Source organism: Schistocerca piceifrons, chromosome 3, assembly GCF_021461385.2.
Source record: "Schistocerca piceifrons isolate TAMUIC-IGC-003096 chromosome 3, iqSchPice1.1, whole genome shotgun sequence".
Lineage (NCBI taxonomy): Eukaryota > Metazoa > Arthropoda > Insecta > Orthoptera > Acrididae > Schistocerca > Schistocerca piceifrons.
This window is the reverse complement of record NC_060140.1, coordinates 350378722-350395935: the sequence shown is the minus strand read 5'-3', so window position 1 is coordinate 350395935 and position 17214 is coordinate 350378722. Positions and strand designations below refer to the sequence as shown.

The 17214-nt window shown below is 42.1% G+C and overlaps 1 protein-coding gene across 1 annotated transcript in view; it reads left to right on the top strand.

Moving 5' to 3' along the window:
- The window catches only part of LOC124788655 (aminopeptidase N-like), a 94435-nt gene extending 79696 nt beyond the window's left edge, over window positions 1–14739 (top strand). The window contains exons 12-13 of the mRNA XM_047255932.1: window positions 10239–10501; window positions 14500–14739. Coding sequence (XP_047111888.1) covers window positions 10239–10501; window positions 14500–14739 — 503 coding nt within the window. The remainder of the gene's footprint in view (window positions 1–10238; window positions 10502–14499) is intronic.
- Window positions 14740–17214: the final 2475 nt, after the last annotated feature.

The following is a 17214-nucleotide window of genomic DNA, read 5'->3' as shown; positions in this document are numbered from 1 at the left end:
GTTTGAGTATACATACTGTCATTTTTTTCATTTGGAGATAGTGAGCGGAGCTGTGGACGCTTGAAAATTAAGTACCAAATGGAGAAATCTGAACACTTTCGACACAGCCTTCTGTTTAATTTGAATAGATGGGTGGAAGCAGCTGAGGCTGCCAGAAGCATTTGCGCGATGTTTGCGGATGATGACACCTGACACAGCACGGCAAGAAAATGGTTTTCTTGTTTCAAGGAGGATCGTTTTGACATTAGTGGCTCTCCATGTTCAGGAAGACCTTCGTTTAATGAAGACCGTTTGAACGCATTAATCCACAATGATCCATGTCAGTGTATTCAAGAACTGGCAGATGTGATGAACTGTGATGTGAAATGCAATGGGGAAGGCTCAAAAAATCAGGGCTGGCCATATGTGCATCTCTGCTTGGTCGTCACCAATTGGCTCGTTAGCAACAACGAGCATTCCGATCCTGTATCGTTACTGGTGAAGTGAAATAGTGTGTTTATTCTAACACAAGGAAAATAAAGGAATGTTTGAGCCCAAAAAAAGCAGCTACTCCACTAAAAAGACCTGTGAGCATCGATAAGAGATAAAGTTGTGCATTTAGTGGAACAGCGAGGATGTGTTGTAGAACGAATTACTTCTCCGAGGTGTAACCATCACTGATGACGTTTATTGTCAACACGTGGGAGGTCTTGCACACGCAGTCGAAGAACGACTACCAGGAAGACTGGATGAAGTGGTGCTACTCCACGACAACGCCCTCCCCCAACCTGCTTGAGTGACAAAAGACTACACAGGGGTTGAGTTGGGAAGTCATTCCACAAGCACCTTATTCGTCTGATCTTTCACCCTCCGATTTTCACCTCTTCCGCTGTCTATCCAACAATCTTTAAAGAACTTCCATTTCGGATGAAAATGCGCTCGCCGAGCGGAATTAGCCGAGCGATCTAAGGCGCTGCAGTCATGGACTGTGTGGCTGATCCCGGCGGAGGTTCGAGTCCTCCCTCGGGAATGGGTGTGTGTGTGTTTGTCCTTAGGATAATTTAGGTTAAGTAGTGAGTAAGTTTAGGGACTGATGACCTTAGCAGTTAAGACCCATAAGATCTCACGCACATTTGAACATTTGAAAATGCGCTCCGAACATGGCTCGAGTTCTTCGCCCCAAAACCACTTCATTTCTACAGTCGGTGAATCGAAAAGCTACCCCAGCGTTGGCAGACCGTTGTAAATAGTGGATGAAAATAAATTTTTTATGAGTGAAGTTTCTGTTACGCGTGTCTGTTGTGTTTGTTCAACTATAAACTCTGCGAACTTGCGGACCAACCCATTATTATTATTATTATTATTATTATTATTATTACTATTATTATTATTATTGTTGTTAGTGTCAGTTTTCGTACACAAAGCACTGGCAGCCTGAAGTCTTCCAATTTCTGTTATTTTGGAAGTAAGGAGTACAGCGGTCAAGCGATTTCCAAACTAAGTATGCTGTAAACAATTTAACCTGGTTGATCTTAAGTCGGTGAGGGGTGTGGGTGAAGCTAGTGTCGCTAGGGAGAGGAGAGGTGCAGACGAAACATATTTCATACCAAGTGTGGATGATTGGGTTTCTTTTCTGCCTACACGGCAGCAGTCACGAAATCATGAGACTTGCTTCATCATTTTATAAAAAAAATCATTGTAAATAGGTAGTATTAGTTCGTGGTTCAATAAAATATAAGCATACTTAGGCGCCAATGTTGATGATTGTGAGGGGCGGGCGACGGTAATAGGTAACACCAATCAAGTTTCTCGTTCCAGGACATATTCACCAATACTGGCTCAATTTTTGCCATAATCTATGACTTCAAATTTGGATGGCACTTGTCATTCTGCGTTCCAGTTCTATCTGGTTCTATTCTGAGGGTTTCAAAAGAGAGCTTTGCACGCACTCATCAAAGCTACCTACATCAACAGACATATTTAAGAGACAACACTCAAACTGTTAGAAGGAAAGGAGCTGTCGTGGTAGAAATATTTTTTTTCTTTCCTCTATTACATCTCGAACCTGTCTCTCCGCGTCTGTGAGCCCGCAATGCCATATGACTTTCCCGTTTCTTTAAACCTCAACCAGTGAAATAAAGTGTACGTAAGTGGGCTGTAACTACAATTCGGTGCCGTTTTGTAAGTCAGAATATGGAGTTGCTCTTGGCTAGCCCGGAGAGCGGAAGGATAACTTGTGACAAAAAGAAAAATAAATAAATAAATAAATAAAAATAAATAAATAAAAATAAATAATTTTGAAACTCCGCTCAAAAATCATTTTGAAACCGCGGATGAAGGGATGAAGCTACCATTTGGACATTATTGGACGTTACGAATAATCGGTGCTTAAGGTTGAAAACTGTGGTTGAAGAACTCTATTTTTCGCGTTACTCATTTTTAAGGGCTACAAGTAAATAAAGGCATCTTATGTAGAGACAGTCAGCAGATCAGGTATCTTCAATTTCTACTGCGTACTAAGAATGAAACGTTGTTAAGTTTTAATTTATTACTGTTATCATGTTTTCCTTAATAGAAATGGCAGACACATCTTTAATCTTTTAAAGCAAATGAAGCATTGTACTTCACTGCTACATTATTCCAGAAAAATACACTCCTGGAAATTGAAATAAGAACACCGTGAATTCATTGTCCCAGGAAGGGGAAACTTTATTGACACATTCCTGGGGTCAGATACATCACATGATCACACTGACAGAACCACAGGCACATAGACACAGGCAACAGAGCATGCACAATGTCGGCACTAGTACAGTGTATATCCACCTTTCGCAGCAATGCAGGCTGCTATTCTCCCATGGAGACGATCGTAGAGATGCTGGATGTAGTCCTGTGGAACGGCTTGCCATGCCATTTCCACCTGGCGCCTCAGTTGGACCAGCGTTCGTGCTGGACGTGCAGACCGCGTGAGACGACGCTTCATCCAGTCCCAAACATGCTCAATGGGGGACAGATCCGGAGATCTTGCTGGCCAGGGTAGTTGACTTACACCTTCTAGAGCACGTTGGGTGGCACGGGATACATGCGGACGTGCATTGTCCTGTTGGAACAGCAAGTTCCCTTGCCGGTCTAGGAATGGTAGAACGATGGGTTCGATGACGGTTTGGATGTACCGTGCACTATTCAGTGTCCCCTCGACGATCACCAGTGGTGTACGGCCAGTGTAGGAGATCGCTCCCCACACCATGATGCCGGGTGTTGGCCCTGTGTGCCTCGGTCGTATGCAGTCCTGATTGTGGCGCTCACCTGCACGGCGCCAAACGCGCATACGACCATCATTGGCACCAAGGCAGAAGCGACTCTCATCGCTGAAGACGACACGTCTCCATTCGTCCCTCCATTCACGCCTGTCGCGACACCACTGGAGGCGGGCTGCACGATGTTGGGGCGTGAGCGGAAGACGGCCTAACGGTGTGCGGGACCGTAGCCCAGCTTCATGGAGACGGTTGCGAATGGTCCTCGCCGATACCCCAGGAGCAACAGTGTCCCTAATTTGCTGGGAAGTGGCGGTGCGGTCCCCTACGGCACTGCGTAGGATCCTACGGTCTTGGCGTGCATCCGTGCGTCGCTGCGGTCCGGTCCCAGGTCGACGGGCACGTGCACCTTCCGCCGACCACTGGCGACAACATCGATGTACTGTGGAGACCTCACGCCCCACGTGTTGAGCAATTCGGCGGTACGTCCACCCGGCCTCCCGCATGCCCACTATACGCCCTCGCTCAAAGTCCGTCAACTGCACATACGGTTCACGTCCACGCTGTCGCGGCATGCTACCAGTGTTAAAGACTGCGATGGAGCTCCGTATGCCACGGCAAACTGGCTGACACAGACGGCGGCGGTGCACAAATGCTGCGCAGCTAGCGCCATTCGACGGCCAACACCGCGGTTCCTGGTGTGTCCGCTGTGCCGTGCGTGTGATCATTGCTTGTACAGCCCTCTCGCAGTGTCCGGAGCAAGTATGGTGGGTCTGACACACCGGTGTCAATGTGTTCTTTTTTCCATATCCAGGAGTGTATTTCCAGCCTAGGGTTGGTGCCATTCTGCAGTGTAACTGATGTCCGCTGACGACGATTAGAACCTACCGTACATAGCAGTTGTACTTTAAACCATGACACACGGCAACAGGTATATTTTTGTCTCAATAACGCTGTACCAATTTTTATGCCACTTCTTTGTTGTTCGTTTCTGTCGGCTATGTTATTAAAATAGCACTGATCACTCTTCCCATATTCTACAATATCGCAATATTTCAAACCAATGCCAATCTTTCGAATAAAAATTACTTCTTTTCTAAAAAAAAGATTTATTTCAAAAAGAAAAATTTTAGCTCTATGGCTTATGGATATTTCGCTGTTTTTACTCGGGTATTAGTAAAAAATTTGAAAACACCTGTTATAACAGAGACCAAACAAATACCAGTTATTCAAAATTAAAATACCGGTATCGGTTTTAGCCGGTCGGTTTTTCTCATCCCTAGTTCAGGCACAGCACTTTTCTCGGAAAGCATTATTGCTAGTGCGCTGCTGACAATGGAAGATTGGTGCTACCATCTATTGAGAGCTTTCACAAATTTCACGCACCAGATGAGCCCCTGAGATGAGTGAACGTCTCAGCGCGGAGAACATACTTGTGATTTTGTGCAATGTGAGTAAATTTTGTTACTCAAATATCGAAGCTTCTAGGGAGCATTTCATTTAAAAATAAGAATAGATTACTATATGTACGTTTACAAGAGATACTTCTACTTTACAAGGTACATTTGCGTAATTTGAGAGCCTAAAAATTACTTCTGTAGTTTCGAAACCAACACAAACATGGCGATATGACATGTTTACGCTGTTCTTTGGGACACATTCACGCATTATTTTTCATTGCCACCTTATCTGAAAACAGGTCAAAGAAACATAACAACAACAGCAGTTGGAGCCGCATTCTAAGAAAATTGCGCACAGGAGGATAAAAGGTAGAAACTGCTAAAGAAGCTATTTGAGCTAATGAATCCGAAGTAGAAGGAATTAATTCTGTAATAGCAAGACTGGTTGGATGATTTGGGGGCGGGGACCAAACTGCGAGGTCGTCGGTCTCTTCGGATTAGGGAAGGAATTTGGCCGTGCCTTTTCAAAGGAACTATCCCGAATTTTGCCTGAAGCGGTTTAGGGAAATCACGGAAAACCTAAATCAGGTTGGTCAGATGCAGGTTTGAACCGCCGTCCTCCCGAATGCGAGTCCAGTGTGCTAACCACTGCTCTACCTCGTAAGAGCGAGGACTGATAAGGAGAAATAATTGCTAAAAGCATGAATGAGGAAAAGTGTGGACGAGCCTAGTTCTGATATCATTAGTGTTCTGCCCAAAGGCAAGTTTTCACGTGGTAACTCTCCATGCACCTACTGTCTTTTGCCATCCTCTTCAGCTTCGCGTAATTTCCACTTCCCTTTTCGTTGTCTATCGTCTTGTAACTCCTCCTTCCTTTCATCTCGCGTGTGAACGAATGCCTCACTCAGGTCTTCTTCCTTGCTCTTATAACTTGCAGCAGTCCAGTGAAAAGGATGAAAATAGTCTTTGTATTTCCTGCTTGATACAATACAACCAGACAAAAAGAAATCAAGAATGGGCTGAGTGCTGTAGAGATAAGAGATTGGCTCATGACGATTGTCACATGAAACACGTAATTTTTTTGTGTGCTTAAGTCGCAAGTTGGAGAGTGATAATGAATAGGCCGTTAAGGGGAGTTAGAACGGAATTTTTTTTCACATTTAGCTATTTTTATCTCATTTGCAATTTTTCGAATAAAATGATATACATATATCACTTATAAACTAACATGGGAAGTATTTTATTTTATTTTATTAAATATAATCTACAACGGTTGAAAATGTAAAAAAAAAATTACGTGCACTACTTTTAGGTCTAATAAAATCGGTGATTTTTTTTATATAGAAGGCTGTGTATTGCTGTGCTATAAAGGTTAAATTACGTATTTGTATTGATAGCACTGTCAAAATCAGTTTCGTATCGACGCCAAAACGAAGTTTCTTTAAGAATCATGGGTTTCATGGTAATAGTTTTTCGAACAGAGGGAAACATTGTGTTCAACATGTGGTGTGTGAAGTTACAGACAATGAAATACAGTCAAACACGTCAGTATCTAGAGGAACACCCATTAGTGCTTCGAAATTAAAATAAAATGTTGTGACACATAGTTTTCTCAGAGCGAAATTGATGTAAATGGTAGGTTTGGTTATATTCTGATAGATTTACACATCCTAACAAGAGTATTAGGTGAATGTGTGTGTTGCAATATATGTGGAGGGCCAGTTACTTCACATGAAGACAGTGAGGTATCAAATGGACTTGCCAGGATACTTATTAATTGTGCCAGTTGTAAATATACTCATTCATTTTGGAATTCTGATAAGTGTAAAGGTAATTATTTTGAAGTAAATGTTAGGTGGTTTTATGGATTGAGAGCTATTGACAAAGGACACGCAGCAGCAGAAACAATGTGTGCCGTGATGAACATGCCACGCCCACCTTGCAAAATCGTCTAGTGTGCAGGATTTATTGTAGCTGCCGTGGAATCTGTTGCATGTGAGTCAATGAAGGGTGCTGGTATGATTGATATACCAGTAGCTTTTGATGGCACTTTGCAAAAGCATGGCTACACTTATAAGAATTCTGTTGCTACGGTGACCAGTGTGGATACTGGAAATGTAATAGATTTCCAGGTTTTAACCAAACATTGTTATAAGTTTTTATCAGGGAATGAAGAATGGCATATCTGTGACAGAAATCTAGAAGGAACAAGTGGTGGTATGGACGCCTCTGCAGCTATTGAAATTTTTAGTCGATTTGTGAACGAAAGGGGAGTATGTTACACTAAGTTCTTAGGTGATGCAGTCGCAAAAGTATATAACAGTGTAGTAGCCGCTCAGCCGTATGGTGAGAAGATTATCACAAAATTGGAATGTGTTGGTCATGTCCAAAAGAGGATGGGTACCATGTTGAGGAAGTTGAAACAAAGTTTGAGAGACTGAAACAAAATGATTGATGAACTACAGCAGTTTTATGAAATGGTCATTAGAAATAAAATTGAGGATTTGTTGAAAATGAAGGAAGCAGTAGGGGTTACTTTCTTCCACAGACAGTCAACTGATGAAAAACCAATACACCACCTTTTCCCTCCTGGACCTGATGCATGGTGCAATTAATGCAGTCCCCAGTACTCACACAGTGCATACGGCCATAAACATTCCGTCCCAGCAGCAGTCACGGATATCATAAAACCTATTTACAGAGACCTGGCAAATCTGCATGGTCAGACTCAATATCCCAATGAGTCTTTCAATAATTTTACATGGACTCGATTATCAAAAAATGTTTTTCTTGGAATGAAGACACTGAAGTGGGGGGTCAGTGATGCTGTTATTGGTTTTAATGATGGCAATATTGGTAGCGTGAAAGTGCTACAGCATATGGGAATTAATCCTGGAGCAAACTGCATCAGAGAACTTTAACGGATGGACAAGGTTCGCATTGATAAAGGAGAGTATGCAACACAGTTGGCCGCTAAGGATTCCAGGAAGAAGAAAAGAAGAAAAAACTTGGAAAAAGATCAAGAGGATGGTATACAGTACGGTGCGGGGTGCTTCTGAGTGACTAAAATAAAAAAAAATTAAGCATATATTAAGTGAGTTACCGTCTTTTGAAATTTTAGAAGCCGTTCCTGCAAATTTACATTTTCTGTTGCCTTTTGCCCTAAATCTCAGAAACCACTTCGTAGAGTATTCAAATTTTCAGGGAGTAGTAACATACATATCCCGAGTCTGCTGAACTAAAAGAAAAAACTTAATGTTACGTATAACATAGAGGAGTTTTGCTATTTGGGGAGCAAAATAACTGATGATGGTCGAAGTAGAGAGGATATAAAAAGTATACTGGCAATGGCAAGGAAAGCGTTTCTGAAGAAGAGAAATTTGTTAACATCGAGTATAGATTTAAGTGTCAGGAAGTCGTTTCCGAAAGTATTTGTATGGAGTGTAGCCATGTATGGAAGTGAAACATGGACGAAAAAAAGTTTAGACAAGAAGAGAATAGAAGCTTTCGAAATGTGGTGCTACAGAAGAATGCTGAAGATTAGATGGGTAGATCACATAACTAATGAGGAGGTACTGAATAGAATTGGGGAGAAGAGGAGTTTGTGGCACAACTTGACCAGCGAAGGGATCGGTTGGTAGGACATGTTCTGAGGCATCAAGGGATCACCAGTTTAGTACTGGAGGGCAGCATGGAGGGTAAAAATCGTAGAGGCCGAGAGATGAATACACTAAGCAGATTCAGAAGGATGTAGGTTGCAGTAGGTACTGGGAGATGAAGAAGCGTGGACAGGGTAGAGCTGCATCAAACCAGTCTCAGGACTGAAGACCACAACAACAACAACATGTATAATTAAAATTATATAGGACAACGTACAAAAAAGTACAAACAATTTTAATCGTGTAGTTGAAAAACTGTATTTCCGAAATCAGTGGTTGAAATGCAATTGTTGTAGTTCAGTAGGCTCAGAACATACAGTTTAATGTCCTGGAAAGTTTCATGTCTATGGCTGCAGTGGATCGTGAAATACAGGGAAGCCAAGTCACTAAATTTAACATTGTCTGGAAAGGGCGTTCCAACTCCCCTTAATTATCATTCAGACTTTTAAGTAGGCCGTATTATTCTAACAGGTGGAAATCTGCAAAAAAAATTGTTTACTGGCAATAAAATTGTTGTGTTTCGCCATAGTACGAGGTGACAGAAGTCATGTGATAGTGTCGGCCCTCCTTTTGCATGACGTAGTGCAGCAACTAGAAGTGGTATGTAATCAACAAGCAGCTGGAAGTCCCCTCCAGAAGTACTGAGCCACGATGCCTCCAAAGCCGTCCGTAATTGCAAAGGTGTTGCCGGAACAGTGTTTTGTGCACGAATTGACTTTTCGATTATGTCCACAAATGTTCGATGGAATTCATGTCGGGCAATCTGGGTAGCCAAATAATTCGCTCAATTTGTCGAGAATGTTCTTCAAAACAATGCCGGCAGGGGTGGCCGAGCAGTTCTAGGCGCTACAATCTGGAACCTCGCGACCGCTAGGATAGCAGGTTCGAATCCTGCCTCGGGTATGGCTGTATGTGATGTCCTTAGGTTAGTTAGGTTTAAGTAGTTCTAAGTTCTAGGGGACTGATGACCTCAGATGTTAAGTCCCATAGTGCTCAGAGCCATTTGAACCATTTTGAACCAATGATGAACAACTGTGGCTTGGTGACATGGCGCATTTTCATCCATAAAAATTGCATCGTTGTTTGGCAACATAAAGTCCACAAATGGCTCCAGATAGCGGAAAATAACCATTTCCGGCCAATGCTCGGTTCACTTGGACCACAGGAACCAGTCCATTTCATATAAACAGAGCCCATACCATTATGGAGCCAGCACCAGCTTGCACAGTGATTTGTTGAAAACCTGGATCCATGGCTTCGTGGAGTCTGCGACACACTTGTATCCTACCATGAGCTCTTAGCAAAGGAAATCGGGACTCGTATGACCTGTCGTATCGGGTCCAACCAATTTGCTCACGAGATCAGGAGAGGCACTGCAGGTGATGTGCTGTTAGCGAAGCCACACCCGTCTGTTTACTGACACCATCGTTCGGTACAGCCAGATTTCGCCGCACTGCCCTGACGGATAAGTTCGTCGTACGTTCTACATTGATTTCTGCGGCTATTTAACGAAGTGTTATTTGTCTGTTGGCACTGACGACTCTGCTCAAACATGATGCTCTCGGTGGTTAAGCGAAGGTCATCGGCCAGTGCATTGTCCATAGTGAAAGGTAACCGCAGATATTTTGTATTCTTAGCACACTCTTGTCACTGTGGATCTCGGAATTCTGAATTCCCTAACGATTTCCGAAATGGTATGTCTCCTGTGTCCAGCTCCAGCCACCATTCCGCGTTTAAGTCTGTTAATTCCGGTCATGCGGCCATAATCACGTCGTAAACCTTTTGGCGTGAGTCACCTGAGTGCAAATGACGTGTCCTCCAATGAACGCGATACTACTGCCATCTGTATATGTGCATATCGCTATGCCATGACTTTTGTCACCTCAGTGTATAGTGGTTGCTAAAGCCGATCATGGGAGGTAACACACGCGCAATGTTGTACGCAGGGTTTTACCGAGTGCAGTACGACACAGACAACTGGGCTCTGCTGGTGCAGCAGCTCCTGAGCGACCACGAGGTGATCCCGCCCGTCAACCGCGCTCTGCTGCTGGACGATGCGAGGGCGCTGGTGGAGGCCGACCTGCTGCCCCTCGACACGCTTCTCAACCTGACGTCCTACCTAGCGCAGGAGATGGACTACATACCCTGGCTCGAAGCCGAAACCGTGCTCAGCGAACTGTCGTCGATTATAGATTCTGGCGAATTCGACGTAAGTATGCTTTAAACGTACTGTATTTCTCGTGTGTCTTACATAGCTATAGTGCTCGGCATCGCCCAGGATGTTTAATACCTGCAACAAAATGATCGGCCCTGTGCCATGTTGGCACTCATAGCGAATACAAGCCACATGGGACACTGCAATCGCTTTGAATCGAAGACCAGATTTAAATCACTGGGTGTCAATGGAATGTGACGGATGAATACATCTTCACCTGTATGGAAAGATGATTAGTTACGTCATGTGTTATTACAATTTGCGATCTCATCTTTTTATATTTTGGGAGAAAAGTTCACGTTACAGTTCTGGAAATCTCGGGTTCTGCTCGATGTTTTGATCGGCTCCCGATCTAGTGACTTTTGTTGGTACTGCTTCCACGACCTGTCGTAGCGTTAGCCTAGTACTGTGGATTTTAACAGTAAAAATAATTGTGAAACACGGACTAAAATATCTTCTAGGGTATATATCATCTGTAACAACAGCAATCAATCAATTAATAAAAGTTTGCGATCACGTTTCTGTCAAATTCTTCGGCTTTCGCTCGCCACGCGACCTAGTGAACTCCGATGGTACTATCTTGAAGACGGGTATTGCCCCTGTAATTCATTCTGGCTACAGGAATTATATGCAGTAAACCACGATATATTTCGTTTGGTAGGAATTTAATTTTTCATTAATTTCCTTCATTCTTTTACCTGAATGTAGGAATTTGAAATAAATCGGCCAAGAACTTCGAAGTAAATCAGTCAACCAGTCAACTACTTTTCGAGGTGTTTGATAACAACGTTTGTAATATATATATATATATATATATATATATATATATATATATACATACATACATACATACATATATATATATATTTGTCGCAGAAGGAGCTGACCAGACTGTCGTCGTGTTTTTTAATTGTCTGTCTATTGTTTTACCTGTCTGGTTCGTATGTATTTTTATTAGCATCATCTTCCCTTTGTTCTATGTTTTAAGTTCCACGATTTTTTTTTCGCGATGTTACTCCGCCTGTTTGTATTATTTATTCTCTTCATCTTTTCAACAAAGTCTGTAGGTTGAAGAGCGGCATACTAAGCTGCTGCCAGCTCGCCCCCTTCGGGAGGAATGATCTGAGTAGCACAGTCAGCGTGATGTAGTGGTTATGATACTAGACTGTGGCATGGAGGGGCGTGAGTTCAAAACCTACCTGAACACATTGTACTGGAATGTTCTGTAACTTTACATATACCATATGTGTTCTGGCCGGAGGCAGTTCACTCCTCGCTCTTGTATGTGCAAGTGCTGAATAAACTTTATTTAAGTATAGTTAGTGTTCGTCATTCATCTAATTACACCTTATCCGCCAGGTTAGCTGTGAGCGCTAATGCGCTGCTTCCTGGAGTCGGGTAGGCGTGCGGGCCCCGGATCGAATCCAACCGGCGCTCAGTGGGCCAGAATCTTGAAAACGTGGCCAAAAAGGAAAAAAAAATTGAAAGATGGGGATTTTGGACTGTCAGGTTGGCAGCAGCAATGCTGGGACAACTGAATGCCGGCTGTGCGGACGACCAGATGTTCATTTGTTCTGTAATATCTCAGGTCAAATGCGGCAGTTCATTGTTAGTGTGTGCGCAGCTGGCCAGGCTACAAAAACAGTCGTGTTGTTGAAGGAAGTTATTTATGTTTTGTGCAAGTGAAACCAATACTTTCAATATGGAATGTATTCCAGGAGGTATGTACTAGTGAAAAAACACTTATATCACTATTAAATCATCAATTATGCACGTTTACATTTCAATTAACGTACTACAGGGAAATGAATGACAAAATCGTAAAATGCGCTTAAAAATAGAGATAAGTTACGAATTCCACGACATTCCGCTTTCTTTTGCGCTGTGTACGCAAGTATATATTATTACCTTTGTAAATTAAACTTCAAATCCTGCAACTAGTTGCGACTCTGGCTTTGAGCCACGTTTTAAGCGACACTTGCAAAATTTCATTGTTCAGACATCTTCAAAAATGACAATAGAATCAATTAATTATGAGTTTTATTTGCACAATTTAAATTACAATCGACACGTAGAAGCATTGTAAAGAATAAAATAATTAGAAAAATGACGAAAAGTGTAACACAGATTTTTTTTTTAATTTCAGTTTCATGTGATCCAGCATATTCCAGAATCGGATTTTCGAGGAAAGATATTTTTCTAATAACAAAGGAGTATTTGTCAAATGATTTGGAAGGGGTCATAGAACATTTGGAAAGGTCGTTGACAGAAAAAAGTGGACATACAATTAAAATCCCCTATGATATGAGGCCTACCATTTCGATTTTGTTAACAAAGTTAAGAAGCAAGTATAAGGAAGCAACTCGGCGACAAGGATATTTTTTCAAGAAGAACGAAACCTGGTTAAATACAATAGTGTGACTAAATCAACAGGCCGACCTGCCACAAAATTTGAAACATTATCTGATAGGTCTAAAAGAAGGAGAACTGAGGAGATTCGTACGAAGTTCAGTCCTGTCGAATTATCGTTCGCCGCGCAAATCAGTCTTCGATCTTCGGGGCACCCAGATGCTGCGAAGATTGTGAAAGACGTCACACTCTCAAGTCCATCCAAGGTGAAAAAATACAAGGCAGGCTTGCGATTTTCACATCATCGCCATCCTCATATGATGCAAATGAAGGTCTAGCACTCCTTTTCGACTTGAAATTGTCAAAAGAATCTTACCAGCATTTGAGAAATGGGGCTAAAGGAAAAGGCTTAAACACACTATATCCACCGTATTCAGCTGTTTTGGTAGCAAAAAAAAGCTTGCTGCCCTCCAGACGTAACCCTCACTTTTACTGAATCAAAAGCTGAGGTACGGTTGCAAGCTTTGTTAGACCACACTGTTCAACGTGTTCTACTGCTGAAACGAGACGATATTTTACACATGAGTGATTCGGAAATGTCTAATATGGCCCTTATTTGTAAGTGGGGCTTTGACGGAACCTCCGGGCAAAGCATGTATAAAATGAAGTTTTCAGATTCGAGTATTTCAGATGCAACTTTATTTTTCACTTCGCTTGTTCCACTGAAACTTGCTGGTGTAAATGAAGAAACTAAAGAAGAAAAGATCTTATGGATTAATCCGAAGCCGTCTTCAACCCTCTTTTGCAGACCACTGAAGTTAGAATTTACAAAGGAAACAGAGCAAACGTCTTAAAATGAGAAAGCGTATTACGACAAACAGATCGAACAACTCCAATCATTCGAAACAGTTATTCATGGGAAAGACATTTTCATTAAATACAATTTAAGCATGACCATGGTAGATGGTAAAGTGTGCAATGCTATCACCAACACGAAATCTGCGCAACGGTGCTATCTCTGCAAGGCTACGTCTGCCCAATTTAATAACATTGACCATATTTTGAAAAAACAAGTTACCGCCGATTATCTGCAGTACGGTCTATCAACTCTTCACGCCTGGATTCGATGTTTTGAATGTTGTATTCATTTGGCATACCAAATGAAAACAAAAAAGTGACAGGCACGTGAAGCAGAAGATAAAGAGGAAAAAGCAATACTGAAAGCCAACATTCAAAAAGCTTTCAAAGAGCAGCTTGGAATTGTAATTGACATGCCGAAACAAGGGTTTGGCAGTATGAATGACGGAAACACCGCTCGACGTTTTTTTGAAAACACTCCAACACTAGCGCTGATAACTGGAGTTTCCGAAGAACTAATCCACCGTTTCCATATAATTTTGCAGACGATTTCGAGCGGACGTCAGATCGACGTTGAAAAGTTTCGAGCATACGCCTTAGCAACTGCCAGGAACTACGTGAAAGAATACCCCTGGTACAACATGCCAACAGCAGTCCATAGATTGTTGATTCACGGTCCAGACATTATTTCTTCGGCCATTTTACCCATCGGTCAACTATCGGAGGATGCTCAGGAATCAACCAATAAGTTGATAAAGCAATATCGACTGAGTTTTTCTCGAAAGTTTTCAAGAGTTAAGACTATGCAAGACGTGTTCAGGAGATTGTTGGCAACGACAGACCCCTACGTTTCTTCCTTACGCAAATCTTCGCCGAAGAAACTGAAGAGTTTGTCGCCAGAAGCCGTTGCCCTCTTAGTTCCTGTGGCGGAAGACTATGAAGATTCAGATGCAGATGCAGGTAATGAGGAAACAGTGTTTGAGGATGATGACGATTCAGTTGAAGCAGAAGATGAAAAAGAATAAGAAAATGAAAACTTGTAAATTAAGTTATAAAAAATTTACAAAATAAATAATTGTAATTAAAATGAAATATTTTTTTGTAATATTTTACACCATCTTGTAACCTATATTTGGTCCTTTCTTCGAGTTTTCCACTTTTTTGGTTTATTTTTTAAGCATTAACTACAATAACCCCTAAATAATGACTTTTATATGAATAAAAATATATAATTAAAAATAAATAAAAAGACATAGATTTTGACCGCCATCTTGGATCCACCATTTTTAAATTTTTTGAACTCTGTCATCATCAGTAACCTCGATAATTCCCTAAAAATTACTTTTATACGTAAAAAATGATAGTAGTGTACATAGAGCCTGCCATCTTGGGTCCGCCATTTTGTTTTTTTTCACTTTTTGACATCATATTCTTAATCAGAAACTCCGTAAACCCTTACGTACTAAGTTTGGTACAAATTGAACAACTACTTATATTTTGACCAGCTTTTTGGGATTCTGACCCACTGTGCGGCGGCTTAACGATTGAGGCCGGTGTGCCTGACAGCCTGGATGTGGTTTTTAGGCGGTTTTCCACATCCCACTAGGTGAATACAAGGCTGGTCCCTATGTCCCGCCTCAGTTATACGGCTCGCAGATATCTGAACACATTCGCACTATTCCACAGATTCCACTAGACACAGACAGTTGGGGTACACTAATTTCGTCCCGGGGGGTACGGGCTGGCGGCAGGAAGGGCATCCGGCCACCCCTTAAATTAACCTTGCCAAATCCGATTAACCATGCCAACCCTGCGTCACTGCGGGAAAAAGTCACAAGCAAAAGCAAGAAAGTTTATGCACACTTTGCCACTTGTTTCTTTGCTATCAAATCAATTAATTTTGTATCTTTGGCTTTTATTTAATACTCTGGCATTGTCTGATCATGTATTTACTCCAATTCTATTAGTCTATCTCCTCCTTCCTTCTCTCTCCGTCTGTCTCCTTTGCCTTCTCTATGTCCATCCCCTTTTCCCCCTCTCTCTATCTACCTCATCCACTCCCAAGTCTTTGTCCATCTCTTCCGCCCCTCTCTCTATTCATCTGCTATTCCATCCTCTCTCTATCCATCTGTATTTGCTCCTCCCCACTTTTTCTGTCCATCTGTTCCTCCCCCCTCTACCCATCTGATCCTTTCCCATCTGTCCATCTCCTCCTCCATCAAATATGTGTCCATCTCCTCCTTCCTCTTTCCATCTCCTCCTCCCCTGTTCTCTCTCCACATTATCAACCCCACCCCAGTACAGTGGCGGATCCATGTGGGAGGCGCGCGCCGCCCCTTTGCGGGGCCGCCCACGTTGCCGCCCTCCCGCTCCCGCCAGTCAGCCCGCACTCTATTCGTTCGTATCTTTCGTCGGTCGACTCGACTGAACCGAGTAGTTGTATTTTCCTATGTATCACGCGCGTCATCATCATATTTTATACGTTTATCTTTGGCACATAGAGAGCTAACACATACCTGCGAAAGAAGTCGCAGCCATTCTAGTGATCTCATTACGTTATTCTGTCTGGTATTTGTTCGAGAAAAGTCGCAAATATTCTACTATTTTCTTGTGCAGAGAACCTTAGATACATAGCGTTATAAATACGAACTATTCGACGAATAGGAAGTTAGTTTACGTTCAGAAGCAGAAATATTAAGACTGAAGAATGTAGAGGTAAATTGTCCTATTTGTAGCAAGTGCAAGTGTGGAGATTAGACAAGAGTGAGAGTGATCAGTTGACTGTGAAGTATTAATAATAGTAATTTATAGTAATTTCTGTATAAAAATATTGTTATTATTAGGGTAAAAGTAAAGGTAGCTCAAGATACGTTTAGCGCCCCCACCTTGAGGTTTTTCTGTATTCACCACTGCCCCAGTAGGAGGTTGTTGGTTCTTACTTCCACAGTATTTCATTCCAGATAGTAAATAATATGTGTATCATGTTTGTCTGAAATCTATTTAGGAGTTCAGGAGTTTTTTATCCGTCGCTTTGCCCGCATATACACATGTCACACATATTTAACATACGAGGGCTGTTCAATAAAGAATTATCATAATTTTTTTTGACAACGTATCTTTACTCATCCTCAGAATTTTTATGATCCTTCTCAAAGTGGTCTCCCGCGAATGCGATGCACTTGTCCCAGCGTTCCTGCCAGTCTTCATACACAAGCTGGAAAACATTTTTTGTGAGGGCCTTCAAAATCGTCTCCGCAGCCTTCACCACTGCTTCTGATGATTGATAATGCCTCCCAAGAAGGCGTTTCTTCATATTAGGGAATAGAAAAAAGTCACATGGGGCTAAATCCGGACCTTATGGAGGGTGAGGAATGCACTTCACGTTGATTTTTGCAAGAGATTCAGCAAAAAATTGTCAATATGCGGCCACGCATGATTGTGGTGCAGCATTCAGCCTGCTTCACGGAAATGTGGCCTCTTGTACCTGATATGGACTTGCA